Genomic DNA, 20,930 nt, shown 5'->3' with positions numbered 1-20,930 from the left:
TTCATTGGCTCGGTCGCCTAGCGCCGAGCGAACTCGCCCCTCATTGGTCAGCGTTTTACATGAATAATTCGTTAACGATGCATCGGAGAAAAATTTTGCAAAGGAAAAAGTTGCTTCAAATCACCTCAGGAATCCCTCGTTTCTCGGAAATACCATAATTTTAGGACACCCTGTCCATACTATATATAATATTATTATATATATTATTATTAATCATATTATTATAAATAATAATAATAATTATATATATACACATACTATCAACATCTATCTACGCCTCCCGCAGCAACGCAACGAAAACCGTGGTCGTCGGGCAGGATTGTGATCGATTGGCTCAATACGTGAAATAAAAAAATTTTATTTACTTACAAAGTGTGTATACAATCATTGTTAGCGTCTACACTCCCGACACGTTAACTCCGCCCCGCGTGTTCGCGGACCGCGTCCTCGTCGCTACGGACTCGATCCAAAGGAGAAAATGTCATCTGCTCGGATTCCGCGTCACCGCGTCGCCGCGAAAACCGCGATCACGTTCATCCCCGAAACGTTCTCGTCCTTAATAAACGTATCCGCCGTTCTCGTCGGTGGGCTGAACGTACTCGTTCGAGTGCGCGAAATGATGCTGAGCGAGCACGTGGCTCGGCGCGTCGTCCAGGCGGAACAGCGGATTCTCGACCGTTACGGAATCCTTGAGATGGTCCTCGGACACGTAGGTGTTCACGCTGGTGGGCGTTGCAATCGGGCTGACGGTGGGTACGATCGGGCTGACAGTGGTGCTGGTGCTTGGCGCGAACGGTAACGAGAACGACGGCAACGACGGCAGCTGGGGAAACGATGGCAGAGACGGCAGGTTAGCCTCCAGATTCGAGACGAAGTCGCCGATCGGCCCCTTCTGCACCTGGACGTTCACGTTCTTCTGGATCACGGGCGACGTTCGGACCACGTTCGTGTAAGTGTGCGCCCTTTGGACAGCTGGGAGAACGTCCACGGAGTCGACCAGATGATCGAGAGTCTCTAGGGCATCGACCGCGTGAGATCCGCTGTTAACAGCGTCCACATGGTGCACCGGGCTCAAGGTCTCCAAGGTCTTGACCGAGGTGACTGGGTGAACTGTGGGCAGAGGCTCGTAGGAATGCACAGTGGGCGCATGCAGCACCGGCGTCACGGTTTTCAAGGTCTTGACCGAGGTGAACGGCTGGACAGAATGCACAGTGTCCACGGACTCTACATGATGCACCGGGTTCAAGGTCTCGAAGGCCTTGACCGAGGTGACTGGGTGAACAGTGGGCAGAGGCTCGTAGGAATGCACAGCGGGCGCATGCAGCACCGGCGTCACGGTTTTCAAGGTCTTGACCGAGGTGAACGGCTGAACAGAATGCACAGTGTCCACGGACTCTACATGATGCACCGGGTTCAAGGTCTCGAAGGCCTTGACCGAGGTGACTGGGTGAACAGTGGGCAGAGGCTCGTAGGAATGCACAGTAGGCGCATGCAGCGCCGGCGTCACGGTTTTCAAGGTCTTGACCGAAGTGAACGGCTGGACAGAATGCACAGTGTCCACGGACTCTACATGATGCACCGGGTTCAAGGTCTCGAAGGTCTTGACCGAGGTGAGTGGATGGACGCTGGTAGGCAGAGACTGGTAAGAGTGCAGAGCAGGTGCATGCTGCACTGGTGTCAGGCTCTCGAACGTTTTGACAGTGTTCACAGTGTTAACAGGCTCGACGTGAGTCAAGGTGTCCACGGTCTTCACGGATGGGAAGGTGTGCACGGTCTGTAGAGGTTGGGCATGCAGGGTGTCGAAGGACCCGGCCTGATAGGCTGGCTGATAAGTGCGGACGCTTTGCAAGAGAGGCGTTGGCGTCACTGTTTGGAACGTGTCGACAGCGGGCTCGACGTGCTCGAGGCGAGCGTGGGACTCTGGAAGGTGATAGGTGGTCTGGGGCAGTCCGTAGGTTTGGTGTTGCAAGGTCGGGAGAGTCTTGGTGACGTGGAGTTGGGCAACAGGAGCTGCAACGTTGACAGACGTCAGACCGTGGAGAGAGGGCAGGCCTGCGTCGGTGTTCAGTGTTTTCAAACCGTGGACCGATGTCAGGGGAGCTCCGTATTCCGAGAAGTCCGCGTGGACCCCGGTCAGCGTGGTATGGTCGTTCCTGTAAACCGATGGGGCGTGGCTCAAGGTCGGGACCAGGCCAACCGTGGAGTGCAGCGTCGGCAGATTCTTGTTCACCAGGCTACCGCTGACGTAATTCTTAGTCACGCTGCTCGTCACCGATGGGAGGCTCTGTACTCCGCCGGTGAACTGGGTTAATCCTGCGACAGTTATGGCAGTTTCGTTTAGACTCTTTTTAGCATGGATATAGAGAGTGTATAATTTTCTGTTGACGGTTTGACGGCCGCGGTGAACGCGTCGAAAGTTTCATGAAATGAATGTATTTTGTTCGGTGAAATGTAAATTGCACGGCACATTTATGCGACGTGCAATTACTTTTACGATATTCTTTACCTCTTGCGAATCTTAATGAAATTAAGAGATTATAGTGGACAAGCGAAGAAATTAATTTTCGAGAATTAAATTTTATGTAACGAAATGTGTGTTTTAAATAAATGTGAGAGTCGCGGCGGTCGAAGTATTAATAGCGTAATTGTAATACACTTTTTTAATAGGGCAATTATGATTAATATATTATTATTAATATTTATTATATTATTATTATTATTATTAATATAAACTGGATAAGTTTGATTAATAATATAATTATAGTGCATTCTTCAAGAAGTTACGCCACATCGATTTCTATAATTTAAATCTTCGCGAAGTCACGTGTACGTGACTCTGGCCGTCAAAGCGTTAACACGCGGAAAGGGGAGATTCCTGCGATCATTTGAAGTAACTTTCTCCTTTACAAAAATGTTCTCCGAGGCATCGTTAACGAGTTATTAACGAAAAACAGTGACCAATGAGAGGCGAGCGCTCGGCTGGCGCGAGACGGCCGAGCCAATCAGCGGAACTGGGCTTTGTCGACTAGTTGGCTCGGCCGAGCTCGCCTCTCATTGGTTAGCGTTTTTCATTAATAACTCGTAAACGACGCATCGGAGAAAATTTTTGCAAAGGAAAAAGTTACTTCAGATGACCCCAGGAACCCTTCGCTTCTCGCTTTTACAATAATTTTGGGACACCCATATTAATCGCTACTCTATCTCTTCGAATATGCAAAACAAATGTTGGAGTCAAGAAGCGAACAACACTCGGAGAGAGACGCTGCTCGGCATGAATATTAAAAACGTCGTGATGTATGTTCGGAGGAGCTCCGTCCAACATTTTTGGTGCATAAATTACCGCTCCGCCGCTATTTGTCAAGCCATCATGGATCGTCTCGCTCCGAAATGTATTGACAGCGTTTCGAAATCGAAGCGTTACGTAACCACGCGTATGATAATTCGGATCTTGCCAGTTTTCACGTGTAAACTACTTTTCTCTGAGGAGAAGGAATAAGATCTTCGTTCTTACCGTGGAGGAGAGGCGCGTGTTCTTTGACCTTCAACAGGCGCTTGGACAGGTCCAGGGAAGAGTGACCATGAATTTCGGTTTTTACCGATTTCAGAGGAGTTTCAATGGTCTCCACGGTGGTCTAGAAAAAAAAAAGTTCACTCTCCATGTTATTCGCTGCCGTCGTAAAACAGCTGGCCAGTTTCCACGATGAATATTAATTTACCTTTGCATGATCGACTACTGGAGTTCCATACGACGTGGCCAGCGGTGATAGAGTCACTGTCTGGAAATAAAACGGTTGCGTTGTTTACTATTATTTTGAACAATGTGGCTTGTATGTTTTCTATTCTGATTGTTTTTCTTTTTTCTTCTTTTTTTTTGAAAATAATAGCGCCTGTGTGTTTAGACTCGCAGAGATTAAACTGAAATTCTTTGACAACGCGATTTATGTGGTTTTGCTGTTATAATCACTGAACTGCACCTGCGATTTCTCGAGTGGAAGTGGCAGCGACGTGCTCGTTATCGTCTTCACGTCCACAACAGCTGGTGCTGGAGTCGTCGGTGTAACCAGAGGAAACTGCAATGAAATGTAATTCTTTTCATTTCATGATCCAGTCACAGGCGAAATCGCTAACAATAATATGTTGGTTAAATTAACGATAAGATGGATTGTAAAATATGTTCACGCGTTTAATCCTTCGAGGACGAATGTCGCCATATCAACGTCATTGGAACTGTAGATTTTATTGCAAAAATTGCGGTAAGCAATAGCATTTGATCGTGTGCATAACAAAAGATTGAAATATATTTTTTAATTCTCTAATTATACATATAAATCTGTGGTACGTAACAGATTTCTCTGGAGAAAATATACGTAGAAGGGATTAACCCTTTGCACTCGAGGCTATTTTAACTCCAAAATGAAGAAATTTGTTTCAACTAATATTATTTCCATTTTTTTTACTTGATACATAATAAATTGGAGGCGTATGCTTACAGAAGTCTTCTATTATTCGACAATTTATCGAATACGAACAAATTTAACAACGCGAAAATTCTTTTGAAAATAGCGTAGCGATTTTTAGCGTAGCAATTTTTAGCGTCGCAATTTCTAGCGTAGTAATTTTTAGCGTAGCAATTTTTAGCGTCGACATTTTTAGCATAATAATTTCTAGCGTAGTAATTTTTAGCGTAGCAATTTTTAGCGTAGTAATTTTTAGTGTAATAATGTTTAGCGTCGCAATTTTTAGCGTAGCAATTTTTATCGTAGCAATTTTTAGCGTAGTAATGTTTAGCATAGCAATTTTTAGCATAGTAATTTTTAGCATAGCAATTTTTAGCGTCGCAATTTTTAGCGTAGCAATTTTTAGCATAGTAATTTTTAGCGTAGCAGTATTTAGCATAATAATTGTTATCGTAGCAATTTTTAGCGTAGCAATTTTTAGCATAATAATTTTTATCGTAGCAATTTTTAGCGTCGCCTCGGAGTCGCCACTCGACAGCAAATAATTTCAATAATTTAATATTTTTAATTTTTAATAATTTCAATAATTTGATATTTTTAATTTTTAATAATTCCAAACTTGTGCTGCAGCCTAATAAATCATGCTGCTTCAGCAACACTCTGAATTATTTTTCACCGGTATCAAAAGCTCCATTAAAGTCTTAGACAAACGTTTATAAATAAATCAAATAAGTTCTGAATTGTAAGATATCGGTAAAAATATTTTCTGCATCGCTTGAAAAACAATACCACTATTTTTCCGATGGAGATGAAAAAGCAATAATTACGTGAACTCCGGTGGGTACACCATATGTCTGGATCGGCGCGGTGTACTTCAAGCCGAGGGTCGGTGGTAAGTAGTCGCTGCTCACGGGGATACTTGGGTGATAGCTAGGGGGTCCGTAAACTTCCTGCGGCAATGGCAGGGGAGTCTCCGGGATACTGTAAGCATAACCGCCGATGGATTTCGTGGACTCTACCACGGTCTCCGGGTGATGGTGATGATTGTGATGGTAATCGGTTCCGTACCGTGGATCGCCTGGCAGAATGTCCCTCTTCTGTTTCAGTTGGGGCGCAGCTAATGTAGCTGCCAGGCAGGTCTGAAATAGTTGCCGAATTACATAACGTTTATTTCGCACGATTCCGTGAACCTGTTCTCGAAGGAGGATGCATTCTGCTAGTCGTCGGCACAAAGAAAGTGGAGAAGCATTCTAGTTTTGCTAAGGAATGATACGAGGTACAGTGAATTCTACTAAAATGTTTGTCAGCTTGTAAACAAAACTTGGGAAAGGGGGATGCGATTATTCGGGCCTCGCGGCTCGTTTTTATAGTTGTTGACGATCGGCAACTTTATAGTATAATATATAGTACAATATAATATATAGTACAATATAATATATAGTATATATAATATATAGTACAATATAATATATAGTATATATAATATATAGAATAATATAATATATAGTATATATAATATATAGAATAATATAATATATAGTATAATATATAATAATACGAATAATCGTATTCTCTCTTCTTAAATTGTCCATTTTTGTTTACAAGCTGAGGGACAATTTGGGAGAATTTATTGTACATGTTTGAGATAATTCTATAACACGCGTTCATTGTTGCTAATAATAATACCGATGTTAAGAAATTGAACATCGTTCTCTATATTTTTAAGTATCACACGCAGATTGATATTCTAATGTTTTATTCATAGAAAGGTTATTATAATAAGACTCTCTATAATTACGCTATATAAAATAGTATTATCTTTTTTTAAGTAATAGTTTCAATAGAAATTATTATATATGTTGCTATTGAACGATTTATTAAGAAATCCTGAGAGGCTAGAAATGATTGGCTTTTTAAATCCTTTAAATCTCAATCGGGTTAGTTAGACCCGATAATGAATGAAAGTTAAGAAATTAGTTAGACCCGAAAATTAGTGAAAGAAGCGGAATAACAACGCTGGAAGAATTATTAAATTAGATTACATCCAGTTAATCTAAAAGTTTTATTTTGAATGTCAAATTTTTAATTTAGATTTAAAATTCTAAATTTTCAATTGTATTTTAGATTTCTAATTTTCAATCAGATTTTAAATCCCAAATTTTCAATTCGATCTTAGATTTCTAATTTTCAATCAGATTTTAAAGTTCAAATTTTCAATTGGATTTCTAATTTTCAATTAAATTTTAAATTCCATATTTTCAATTGGATTTTAGATTTCTAATTTTCAATTAAATCTTAAAATTCACGATTGCAAATTGTCAATTAAATTCTAAATAAAATTCTGACCTAGATCTTAAATTACATATCACAAAGTTTCGAATCGGAAGAATTGAAAAAGAACCTATTAAATCTGTCAAAAAAAGGAAAGAAAATGTTCTATTTTATTTCAGTTTGTTGCAATCGAGTCGTAGCGATTTTGTTTATGTGCGAAGGAAGAGGAACTGAAAGGCGAAAACGGCGACGATCTAAGGGGCAGATAGAGCAGGATCCTTACCAGAGCGATCAGCAGGAGCCTCATGTTGAGCGGGTGATGATTGGATGAGTATTTGAGTATCATCCCAAAGATATTTCGACCTTTTATACACGGCCGATGCTCCCTCCAGTTTATTTCGCAATCCATTGGCATTGGGAGAACTAGATTTTTAATTGACTCCTTCCGAAGGCCTACACCTCAAATATGTCCCGAGCGTTTCCTAAATCGTCGGGGCCCCGGCGAACGTGTGTGTTGGTGGTCGCGGGTGTCTGTGCTTGCGCACAGAAAACAGAAATTCTTCCGTTCGTTTTTGTATTGGTGCCCCTCTGCCGCTCTTCCCACCATTCTTCGAATGTTTTACTCCCGATTCTTTGTGTACGGCGCGGAGGGACGAGGATGATTTATGCAAATCTTCGGACAACTCTGTCCCTCGGACACGTTCGTCTTCTCTTTTGTCCTTTTTGTCCGGGCTCTCTCTCTCTCTCTCTCTCTCTCTCTCGCTGTCCAGACGTCCCTTGGAACACGCGGCCATTATCAGGCTTCGTTACGCGACGAGGAAGCTTTTAAAAGATCCGGATAACAAGAGATCTCTCGGTGACCACGCATTAATGGAGCACGCGGAATACCGATCCACTTTTTTCTGTCGCCGCCACGTGCAGCGATCCAGTTTATGGTTGTTACGAAATCGTCCTCCTTCCTGCGATAAGCTCCGCACGGTTCTCCGTAGAAAGAAAGATTCTATTTGCGGTATAAAAATAAAAAGATCTGGTTTGTTAACTTTTTTTATCTAAGCTGGGAAAGAAAATGTTAAAAATGCGTTTTTTTTTAGATCTCGGTAATATACGGTTGCTCGCATAATTGAGCGTACGCCTTTTAAAACGCAATAACTATTTTAAAGTTAAACTAAATGATTAAGATGGGAAAGGAAATTTTTAAAATGTGTCTTTTTAGATCTCGATAACATAGTTACTCGCATAATTGAGCGTACGCCTTTTAAAACGCAATAACTATTTTAAAGTTGAACTAAATGATTAAGATGGGAAAGGAAATTTTTAAAATGTGTCTTTTTAGATCTCGATAACATAGTTACTCGCATAATTGAGCGTACACCTTTTAAAACGCAATAACTATTTTAAAGTTGAACTAAATGATTAAGATGGGAAAGGAAATTTTAAAAATGTGTCTTTTTAGATCTCGGTAACATAGTTACTCGCATAATTGAGCGTACACCTTTTAAAACGCAATAACTATTTTAAAGTTAAACTAAATGATTAAGATGGGAAAGGATATTTTAAAAATGTGTCTTTTTAGATCTCGATAACATAGTTACTCGCATAATTGAGCGTACACCTTTTAAAACGCAATAACTATTTTAAAGTTGAACTAAATGATTAAGATAGGAAAGGAAATTTTAAAAGTGCGTTTTTTTTAGATCTCGGTAACATACAGTTACTCGCATAATTGACACCTTTTAAAACGCAATAACTATTTTAAAATTGAACGAAATGACTTGAATCTTTTTTTAAATGATAGGGGGACTTTAATCTATTAGACGATGACTGAAATGCTTTTTGTTTTAAATTTTGCTATTACTTCGAATGACAAAAGAATAAAAATCTCTCGTTTGTCAACTTTTTCTTATCTGAGGCAGGAACGAAAGTTTAGAAAACATTTTTCGTAGATCTCGGTAATTTACATGCACGTTGAAAATTTCATCGAAATCGGTTCACTGAAAGATGCAAAATTGACCTGGTTTTGATCGAAATTCGTGAAAAAACTGCGATTTGTGGGATCTTTAATTGTTCGTCGACCGAGTTCGAAGAAATTTTCAGCGTGCGTATAAGTTAACGAGATCCACGAAACGCATTTTTTAAATTTCAAAAGATTAAATTCTAAATGCCAATTTCAAATAATTCGGTCCAGTCCGAAAAATGTTGTTGCGTTTTGAAAGGAATTCGAATACTTTCTGCCGCAGCTAGGAGAAGAATGGGAAGCGTTTTTATATTTTTGATCGCTGGTTTCGGCGGATTGAGAAAAGTAAAACAAGACGGTGATGTTTTGTTAGAATCTCTTTTGTAGACACTTCGGACAGATTACATAAACATCGTGTTTTTTGCGCACACGCGAAAAAGCGGGAACACGTTTTCAACCATGTGGTCCAGTAAAAAAGGGGCAAGAACTGAAGAGGAATGGCGCGAGATCTGATGAAGAATGGTGCATCGAAGATTTCTCATGGTGTAGAAATAAAAATTCTTATAGCGAATAGTGCAATTATGATATACCTTATTAATAATATAAACAGGATAAATGTGGTTAATAATATAATTACGATGCATTCTTCGAAAAGTTTCGCTAAATAGATTTTTACAATTCAAATTTTCGCGAAGTCACGCGTACATGACTCTTATATTATTAATAATATAAACAGGACCAATTTGGTTAATGTTAGATTTATGAAACTCGTCAAAATGACGGGTCACTAATTTTTTAATTTACTATTATTCACATCGTAAAGATATATTTATAAGTTATTTATTCAATTTAGCTTACAATTTAACAATTTCATTTAATTTACTTACGACTAATGTTACAATAACACTTGTGTTAAAAATCAGAATAAATGTCTTATTGTTACTTTTATAAACTAATATAAAACAGCTGTTTTTTATGCTTCGTAAATCTAATGTTAATAATATAATTATGATGCATTCTTGAAAAAGTTTCGGTAAATAGATTTTTACAATCCAAATTTTCGCGAAGTCACGTGCACATGACTCTTATATTATTAATAATATAAACAGGACCAATTTGGTTAACGCTAGATTTATGAAACTCGTCAAAATGACGGGTCACTAATTTTTTAATTTACGATTATTCACATCGTAAAGATATATTTATAAGTTATTTATTCAACTTAGCTTACAATTTAACAATTTCATTTAATTTACTTACGACTAATGTTACAATAACACTTGTGTTAAAAATCAGAATAAATGTCTTATTGTTACTTTTATAAACTAATATAAAACAGCTGTTTTTCTATGCTCCGTAAATCTAATGTTAATAATATAATTATGATGCATTCTTGAAAAAGTTTCGCTAAATAGATTTTTACAATCCAAATCTTCGCGAAGTCACATGTACATGACTCTTATATTATTAATAATATAAACAGAACAAATTTGGTTAACACTAGATTTAGGGAACCCGTCAAAATGACGGGTCACTAATTTTTTAATTTACGATTATTCACATCGTAAAGATATATTTATAAGTTATTTATTCAATTTAGCTTACAATTTAACAATTTCATTTAATTTACTTACGACTAATGTTACAATAACACTTGTGTTAAAAATCAGAATAAATGTCTTATTGTTACTTTTATAAACTAATATAAAACAGCTGTTTTTCTATGCTCCGTAAATCTAATGTTAATAATATAATTACGATGCATTCTTCAAAAAGTTTCGCTAAATAGATTTTTACAATTCAAATTTTCGCGAAGTCACGTGAACATGACTCTTATATTATTAATAATATAAACAGGACAAATTTGGTTAACGCTAGATTTATGAAACTCGTCAAAATAAAATACACGGTCTGAACGGATGGTCTCTACAAACGGGGATCGATTTCAGGTGATCTTATAGCGACCGTCTAAGACGTTTAGTAATCGAAACATGGCGGCGAAGGTTAGAAAACATGTACTGTCCTAGAAAGCGTTCGGAAATTTCATTCGAATTGGACTCCCCGCAGTCGTGGTTCCAGCGTGATAACGCTAGAAACGTGCTTGTACTGCATTAATGTACTACCTCTTGAAACTTTCTCTGTCACATACCTCAAAAATTCACGGCTCGACGCAGATCACCCGCAACAACTTCATTATTTGTTCATTCGGCTTCTGTTGTTTAACGACTAAATATTGTAAGATACACACACGATTTCTGCACGGGTGTCTGCGAAGCATTAACGGATGACCATGCGTCAGATTTAAATTGTAAATGACCGTGAATCCACGAAAAAAAAGGTCCCTCAAATAATCGTGCATAATATTTCGAATTATTGAACTGATTTCAATATTGCCGAAATACTTTCGTGGAGATAGTCTCACGTTTTAGTAATAATGAATGGTCGAGACATTTGCATATATTTGGTTATGTCAAAAATTTTATGAAGTTTTTATTTTTATCGGATCGAATAGAATTGGGAGGGATTTTATTTAATTGATGATGCCGCGCGCCGAATTATGCACGGTTCGTTGTATCGATCTTCGGGAATGCATCCTTTTTATGTCTTTTGTGTTATGGATTACTATAAAAACTGTGCTCTGGCATCCTTATGCTTTTACGGCTGCGGCGAACACTTCGAAAGTTTTGTAAAATTATAGTATTTTATTCAGTGAAATATATATATATTGTATAGTTTTTATTTATAAATATATTATATCTATATATATATATATATATATATATATATATATAAATATATTATATCTATTATAAATATGTATTGTGTACAGTACTATATTAATTACTGTAATTGTTGTAATGAATTGTAATAATATATAAATTGTACAGTAAATTTATGTGACGTACATTATTTTTCCAACATTCTTACGTCTTGCGAATCTTAATAAGATTAAACAATTATAATTGACTGGCGAAGAAATTAATTTTCGAAAATTAAAATTTTAAATAACTCTATTACCCACAAATTGATGTTGCGGCGGTCAAAGTTTAATTATTATTCACAATTAGTGTAATTATAATTCACTTTTTTAATAGTGCAATTATGATATACCTTATTAACAATATAAACAGTATAAATTTGGTTAATAATATAATTACGATGCATTCTTCAAAATGATTCGCTAAATAGATTTTTACAATTCAAATTTTCGCGAAGTCACATATACATGACTATATTATATTGATGACATGACATGACATGATTATATTATTAATAATATAAACAGGACAAATTTGGTTAACACTAGATTTATGAAACTCGTCAAAATGACGGATCATTAATTTTTTAATTTACGATTATTCACATCGTAAAGATACATTCATAAGTTATTTATTCAACTTAGCTTACAATTTAACAATTTAATTTAATTTACTTACGACAAATGTTACAATAACACTGGTTAAAAATCAGAACAAATGTCTTATTGTTACTTTTATAAACTAATACAAAACAGCTGTTTTTCTATGCTCCGTAAATCTAATGTTAATAACATAATTACGATGCATTCTTGAAAAACTTTCGCCAAATAGATTTTTACAATTCAAATTTTCGCGAAGTCGCGTGTACACGTCACCGGCCGTCAAAATGTTGAAGGAATAATTGATTATTTACCGATGTCATTCAATTGATCGTTCTGCCTGTTGAATACAAAAGAATACAAGATACAAATGAGAATGCATTTATCGCTACAGATGTTTGGAGAAGTATCTCGTTCAGGATCCAACGATCCCTCTCGATCGTTCAGTAGGCAGATCTCTGACCTTGGACACCGAGGATCCTCTCGAAACGGCTAGCATCTTTATCATATCTGGCTAGACGAGTTTCTACGCTCGCGATGGATATACCTGACCGGCGGCGGTTTAAAGAAAAAAATACCGCCTTTTGTGGATTCTGAATTAATTGCATAAGATATCGTTGATTTAGAAATCCCGGGGACCGGTGAATTTTGCATTCGAGGTTGAGGTTGAGGTAATTTCTAGACGGTGTTAATTAACGGTATAGATGCGAAAAGAAATATTTTTCAGCCGGACCAGTTCTTCAGACCAATCTATACTTGTGACATTTATGTGTTCCAAAAAAAAGCCAATGAAATTTTTAGCGATTTTATAATTCCTGCAGTCTCTTCGATGTTGTTATGCAACGGGAAATAAAATCTTTACTTACATAATTATTTGACAATGGAGCCACCGAGCCCTGAACACGGACAGATTATTTCACAACAATGACAAAATGAGGTTTATTTGAACTTTATACGATTTCTGTTACAGAATTATTATATTATATTATTATATAATATATTATATATAATATGTTATATTACAGAATTATATTATTCTATTATAGAAACGTTTTTATAATATCAGCAATTTTTCAAAAAAAAAAGAAAAAATCAGAAATCAGTTATGTCGACTGGCTTGGTAGTTGTGTTGATAAATTCGTGATTTTTGGTATAGTTCATAAGTTATCAACACTTATAAGTTATAAGTCATTAAATAATTAGAAAAATACGCCTCATAAAGTGTTTATGGTTAGCAATTACAAATTAAGGTGAGTTATGTCGATGAATTCATAAGTGTAATACAGTGTTATATTTTAACTCGATGTATATCTATTTTTTTAATATCAATATTTCTCTCAACCCTTTATGGTATAGTGGCTCTACCTGTGAAGAACTAGGTGAAACTGATCGCGATTTAGACTCTAGCCTGCGAATAGGCTACAGGTAGAACAGGCGAGTAGAAGTTTGCCTACGGAAGGGGCCAAACTATAAAATTCAAAGAGTACATTCGAATGTATAATAACATGAACTACACGTACTTTCTAAAACAGATAAACCACTTCGTAACAATTGTAACACTGACCTTACAGTTAAGCACATCCTATCAGAATGTCCAGTGTACAACAATATCAGAAAAATAAATAAAAATGCCCAATACCATCAAAAAATGTTTGGACAATTATAAACAAACAGCAAATGTTATTGTCATACCTAGAAGAAACCAAATTGTTTAGCGAATTTAAATTCAAAAACAACACTATTGTATATAGTAAGTAGTATAAAAAAAGTATAGTAACTTAAGAAGCCTAGATTAAGAAAATAATGTAAAAATGTAATGCAAAACTATTGTATATATTACACTGTATGTAATCCTACAAATATTATCACACAAGTGTTATCCCTTGTATTCCACAAGTTATCCCACTAATTGCTATTAAACAGATGCGAAATTTATTTAAATAAATTAAATTAAAAAATACGTGCTGCAATAATTTTGAATGAATTTTATTTATCACATTATGATATTACTCTAATATACATATATTATAGGGGCATTCTGAAGGGTATTTAATATTTTTTTTTGTGCAAAAATTATTATCTTCTGCGATAAATCTTTTAGAATATATTTATACATATTTCAATAGGAGTTCCAATCATTTTCAGGAAAAAAATATAAACTTTAATAAAACCTTGACATTTCATGTCTTCGTATTCAGAATAATCTTTATTCAGAGTAATCTTAGAACAAGATCATTTTTTTAATGGCATGTTTCGGGACGTTTTGCTTATCTAACATAAGCCGTGAAGATTTTTAATCTGGATGAACCTGCCTGCAGCAGGAATTGGAACGAAATAAAGAAGTCAATAATTTAAAAAAGTGACGACACTTTGGAGTTCGATCAACGATTTATTCATGTTTTATTAACATTAATATTCTTTAAAAAATATATTCAAAGAACTCTTGTTTGGGCTACATAGCGCTTTATGCACCGAAAGTTTACATATAATTTTAAGGTATCATGAACATCGTTTAAAAAAGAAAAAACATAGTTGTGAAAATAACCTGTTTCAAGTTCCAGCATAACTTTGTTCATTTTATTACGTTTGAGTGACCATTTACTACTAATTACTAGTGAAAGTTAATGCAATAAACATTAATTTTACTAATAGCCAATTGTAGGGTATGTAATTAATTTCACGGAACAAAATGTCCTTAATCATCGGTAATAACTTATGGATGCACAAGTTACTTCCCACTTGCGAACCGCTAAATAAATATATGGCCCAGTGCACTGCATCATCTTCGGATGAGAAACGTGAATTTTCGCGGTGAGAGTGAACGTATCATGAATTTCCAAGCCGCACGTGCACGCCTGCTGAAATCCGTAGGATCATTAAACTAGAGCGTATTATACTAGTCTATTTTCTGAGCCGATGTTATAAGAAATGCCTCATTGGCGAGTTTCCGGAAGGAAAGGTCCTGTGCTTCCGCTCTAATTATCTCGGCTACCTTGCATGCAAATTCATATGCATTTCACTGAATTGGCTCGCGCCCCGCACAATTTCTAATCCAAACGACGTTCTCCAAATACGAGTCGGAAGCTGTCTCAGCGGACATTTTAGTAGATATAATAATTTTTTTAAAAAATGTCAAAAAACAAAAATCTCAAGAACAATACGATCTAGTCATTCGATTCGTTTAATTCCAGGTTGTTGTTTGAAAAATGATTTCGCAATTTCTTTTTGCGTAGCACAATGCTTACTAAATCTGTCGGCGCTTGGACTATCGGCAACCATAAAATTTCCACAGAATCGAAGTAATTTACTGAAGTAAAATTTGAAAAAAGTCAAGATTTCTGATTTGAGCATTTATACGTGTACGTAAAATTTATTTATGTTACTGTTGGGACAAATTTTACCGACTAATTTCAAATTTCGAATTTCGAATATCGAATATCGAATATCGAATATCGAATATCGAATATCGAATTATCGAATTATCGAAGTATCGAATTATCGAATTATGGAATTATCGAATTATCGAATTATCGAATTATCGAATTATCGAATTATCGAATTATCGAATTATCGAATTATCGAATTATCGAATTATAGAATTATAGAATTATAGAATTATCGAATTATTGAATTATCGAATTATCGAATTATCGAATTATAGAATATCGAATTATCGAATTATCGAATATCGAATATCGAATATCGAATATCGAATTATCGAATTATCGAATATCGAATTTCCAATTTCCAATTTCAAATTTTAAATTTTAAATTTTTAATTTCATAGTTTTTATTCTACGCGACTATCTAAGTTGTAAATTGTTTCATAGTTCTTATCTTACACGCATATGTAAGTTCTACATTATGATTTCTGGACATTTTATTCTGAAAATTCTTAAAAACTTATAAGACACAGCGTACGAATTATATAATATAATATAATATAATATAATATAATATAATATAATATAATATAATAATATAATATAATATAATATAATAATATAATATAATATAATATAATAATATAATATAATATAATATAATATAATATTTGTTTTCAATAATAATATAATAACATAAATCAACCGCGCAATGTGTCCTCACATCGTATCTGTCTTGTGTTAATTAAAAAGTAACTCGCTCGTTACGATCGGACACCGGATCGTCCACGCTTTCGATGTGAAATTCGTGTCCCATTTCGTTCCCGAATCGGACTGCCCTTTCCGGAGGTAAGAGTTTCGTTTCCTCGGTATCTGATACGAACGAGCGTTTCCATGTCTGGACGTCGCGGGAGTAATTGGCGAACGAAGAAAAATCATTGACGAAAGCTACATTGTGTTTCATGACAAGATCGTGCGTGAATGGATCGAGATCAACCTTCTCAGGTTTGTTAAACTCGCGGGCCTTTCCTCTCACGGCGGTCTCCTTCTATTTGCACCTTTTGCTTCGCTCTGCCTTTCTCCCGCGAAATCAACGAAATAGGAACTAGCAACTTTTACCGTAGATGCTTATCAGTCCTTTGTTAGGAAGAAACGCCAGTCGACCGTTAAAACGTGAAACAGCTTGTAATACACAATGTTTTTCACTCGAAGATATACAATATTAATTTCGTTTATTAACACTTGCGCGCTGTTCAGTTTATAACCACAAAACAGATCTCCGCTTTTAAGCGCAATTTTTCTTGCTGAAATTGTACAAATTAATTCAACGTCGACAGATCGCCGAATCAGGATTGTTATATTTTGAACAATGAGATGCAGCTGATTTTTCTCAGGATTACACTGTGGTTCGATTATAATATTCGAAACGGCTTTAACAATAGATTTACGGAGCCCAAAAAACTGCAGTTTTATATTAGTTTAGAAGAGTAACAATAAGACATTTATTTATGATTTTTAACGAATATTATTGTAATATTTGCCGCAAGTAACACGAATGGTGAATAAATGAAATTATAGTATAATAGAGATAGATATAATAAATATAAATTATAAATTATAGGTATAATATAATAAATTATAGATATATAAATATATTGATATAGCAATAGAAATAGATATATAATAAATAGATATATAAATATATAGATATAGTAATAGAAGTAGATATATAATAAATAGATATATAAATATATAGATATAACAATAGAAATAGATATATAACAAATTATAGATATAATATAATAAAATATAAATTATGGATACAATAGTAAATAAATGTATCTTTTAATATTTAAAATATTAGCGACCCGCCATTTTGACGGATTCCGTAAATCTAGCGTTAAAGAAGAACACCGCGTGCCACAATTTTTAAATATTTCGAATATAGGATTTACGAACGTATTAGAAAAGAAGTTACGAAAGCGCAAATCTGATAGGCTCGAAAAGATGATCCAATTTAAAGCGCTACTGATACGAACAATTAGTAATCGAAACTTCAACGATACGTCGAAAGCGACACGCAGCGATCATCCTTGCGACCACATAGAAACGTTCCAATTTCCTAAGCATTGCGATTGAAGGACCGATGAAAATTTCGTTCGAGATAATTGCTAATTACATTTGCCGCTAGGGTAGACGGAAACGATATCAGGTAGGCGGTATTGCGGAAGCGGTTCCGCGCAGCAATCTTGTTACCGTTCTGCACGTGGGAGGGAGGGGGGCTCGATCGGCGTACGTTTTGGTACGTCATTGCTGACTTTCATCAAAAGTGAGAGGAGAAAGAGGGCCGAGCAAATAACGATTTTACTTTTGCTTTTGTGCCGAACCGGTTTTTTACCGCCCTTACAACGGGACCTCACCGACAACGCGGATTAAATTCGTTACTTTACTTAAACGGCACATCCACGCTGCCAGAAAATCAAGAGAAAATAATGTTTTATCGTGTCGAACGATGCTTGACATACTTTTCGTTCGGAATTATTGGCGCCTTCGGGCAGCAGTTTCAGTGCGGTGGACGAGTCGAAAAGCAGCTGCGAAAATCGGATGAGAGATTTTGGGCATAAAAGTTGATAAGATGTATTTTTTTAGATGCATTTAGATGCATTTTTGCACTAGGGTAGCAATTCCGTGTAAAATGAAGAAATAACTTGTATTTTTCTGTGTAACCTTCCATGTATCTTCTATGTACAGTAATTTCTCCCTAATTCGCGCTCAGCGTCAATGAGGGAGAATTTACTAATTATTTAATACGTTGACGCGTTCATGACAAAAATCAGACGAAATCTAAAACAGTAGAAAGGTGAAGAAATTTTCACTCGTCGAATTCATTCTAGAAAATTCATCAAGGAAAAATATCAAGGATTATTCAATAATTCGATAATCCGATAATTCGATAATTCGACGATTCGACGATTCGATAATTCGACAATTCGACAATTCAACAATTCGATAATTCGACAATTCGACAATTCGATAATTCGACGATTCGACGATTCGACGATTCGACAATTCGACAATTCGACAATTCGATAATTCGACAATTCGACGATCCGACGATTCGACAATTCGATCATTCGACAATTCGACAATTCGACAATTCGACAATTCGATCATTCGATAATTCGATAATTGAAACTAATATTACAATAATTAATAATAATTCTATATATACTAATTCAATAATTAATTTTCATAATTATTATTCATAATTTGTGTTGTAGTTCGCGAAATGTTCGCAATTGTCACAACTGTAGGCTAGTCGAAATGATGCTGATTTACCTAAGGCTTCGTGTATTCGTCGAAAACGCGGACTCTTAAAAAATGAATAGAGGGTAGATTTTGTCCCAACGGGTGACACAAAGACGACGCATTTCTCCGTGCGAGAGTATGCGAAACGTGAACGCAGTTTGCACCAGAGTAGATAGAGCCAGATGATCCAGATTAGTCCCTTTACTTTGGACATTCTTCCAGTCTATCCGCGGTAATCCTTTCACCGTTCTCTCTCTCTCGATCGCGAATCGTCTCCTCCGGCTCGCATTTCAAGGTGTCCGATTGCTCTCACTATTTTTATAACAGCTAGGAAGCGTTACTTCCTGCAGTGGTTCTCCGGCGTGCTAACAGGCCGAAAATTGATGAAAGACTTTCGTGCGTCACACATGAGAACACAGATCTTTGGAAATCGTTCTTTTCAATATTTTTCGTGAAACGAAAACGAAAGTAGTAGAGCATTAAGCATATTCCATCGTTGGCTTGTTTAATTATTTTTCGATGATTGTTTTTTGTATCCGAAATCTACTTAGCAATTTTACAATATTATAATTATATATATATATAATAGTTTTATATAATAATATATACCTTTATTATAGTATATATTATTATATATTTTATTACATATTTAGATTTATATTATGTAATATATAACATATATATATATAATCTACTTAAGTCTACTTAGCAATTTTACAATATTATAATTATATATATAATAGTTTTATATACGATAATATATACCTTTATTATAGTATATATTATTATATATTTAGATCTATATTATATAATATATAATAATATTTTATAATACATAATATATATAATAATTATATATATTACATTTAATACACATAATAATTATATATATTACATTTAATATACGTAATAATTATATATATTATATAATTGTAGAATAACTGTAACATAATGAAAAGATTCTCTGCATTATTTCCAACGATGCAGATTCGTACATTCTTAAATACAGTAAATTCTCCCTAATTGACGCTCAGATTATGCACAAAAATGAACAATTTTTGGAAGAACAGATACAATTATTCGAGCCTCGCGGCTCGATTTTTTTATAGTCGTTGACAATCGGTAACTATTGTCCATTTTTGTGCGCAAATTATGGAAAGATTATTGTAATCCGCGCGTCAATTAGGGAGAATTTATTGTATACGATGCTGTGTCACTATGCGAACCGAAATTTTCGCACGTCGTTCGATCAAGACCGGAACGAGGAACAAATTTCCTTCGTTAACAAATATCTTCATTACCGCGTAAGAATCAAATAAGAATGCCATTAATAAAAATGCTGTCGAATTTATTCAAAGAAAATTCATCAGACAGTAATATCGAGGAAATTCCTACCGAACTCCGAATTACGGCGATCAACGTAGAAAATTTGCGTAGAAGATTCGGCGCGTGGTCATCGCGAATCTAACAGAAGGCCCGCTTTCGTGACTTTCAGCAGATTAAGCTGGCTCGTAACAACCGAGCTAGAGCAGATACGATTACCGGAGAAAGTACCAGCCGTCGTGATCTTGTGGGTGCGAGATGAGCGAGTATTCAGAGCAAATTACAACGACACGCGTGCACTTATGGAGCCGCAATTGAAAAGCATTCGATGTTCGACTCTCGACTCGTTCGTCTGGCCTACTTCGATCGCAAGAGATCTGTCGGAAGGGGGTGTCGTTGCAAAGCATACAGGGTGTCCCGGAAATGTCTCGCAATCCGAAATTGGCAGGTTCCTCGGGTCATTTGAAGCAACTTTTACCTTTACAAAAATTTTCTCCGAGGCACCGTTAACGAGTTATGAACGAAAAACAATGGCCAATGAGAGGCGAGCTCGGCTGGCGCGAGGCGACCGAGCCAATGAGTGGAACTGGGCTTCGCGCGCTGGTTGGCTGGGCCGCCTCGCGTCAGCCGTACTCGATTCTTATTGGTCACTGTTTTTCGTTAATAACTCGTTAACGGTGCCTCGCAGAAAATTTTTGTAAAGGAAGAAGCTGCTTCAAATGATCTGAGAAACCCGCCATTTCCAGATTGCGAGACATTTTTGGGATACTCTGTAGAATAAGCATCTTGTGACATAAGATCGAAACTAATGCAAATTTAACGCAACTATGATCCGCGCGTTTGTTCTACCGATATGCGATTATACATCGAAGCCG

At 36.0% G+C, this 20,930-nt stretch overlaps 1 protein-coding gene across 1 annotated transcript; it reads right to left on the bottom strand.

Annotated features, from left to right (window-relative positions):
• Positions 1-342: 342 nt before the first annotated feature.
• LOC117227858 (uncharacterized) lies at positions 343-7,111 on the bottom strand. The gene is made up of 6 exons (XM_033483386.2): positions 7,012-7,111; positions 5,285-5,596; positions 3,975-4,070; positions 3,717-3,776; positions 3,512-3,632; positions 343-2,313 (listed from the first exon to the last, which is right to left on the bottom strand). The coding sequence occupies exons 1-6, from the start codon at positions 7,072-7,074 to the stop codon at positions 557-559; spliced, it is 2,409 nt and encodes an 802-aa protein (XP_033339277.2). The 5' UTR covers positions 7,075-7,111; the 3' UTR covers positions 343-556.
• Between the last annotated feature and the right edge of the window lie 13,819 nt (positions 7,112-20,930).

Source organism: Megalopta genalis, chromosome 8, assembly GCF_051020955.1.
Source record: "Megalopta genalis isolate 19385.01 chromosome 8, iyMegGena1_principal, whole genome shotgun sequence".
Classification (NCBI taxonomy): Eukaryota; Metazoa; Arthropoda; class Insecta; order Hymenoptera; family Halictidae; genus Megalopta; species Megalopta genalis.
Note: the sequence above shows the minus strand (reverse complement) of the source record. Positions and strands in the feature narration are given on the sequence as shown.

Bases quoted from the DNA above. Each gene is read 5' to 3' on its own strand.
- LOC117227858 (XM_033483386.2), bottom strand. From the start codon at position 7,074: ATGATACTCAAATACTCATCCAATCATCACCCGCTCAACATGAGGCTC. The intron at 4,071-5,284 runs GTAATTATTGCT...ATTTCATTGCAG, and splicing joins GTGTACCCACCGGAGTTCAC to TTTCCTCTGGTTACACCGAC. The intron at 3,633-3,716 runs GTAAATTAATAT...TTTTTTTTCTAG, and splicing joins CAGTAGTCGATCATGCAAAG to ACCACCGTGGAGACCATTGA.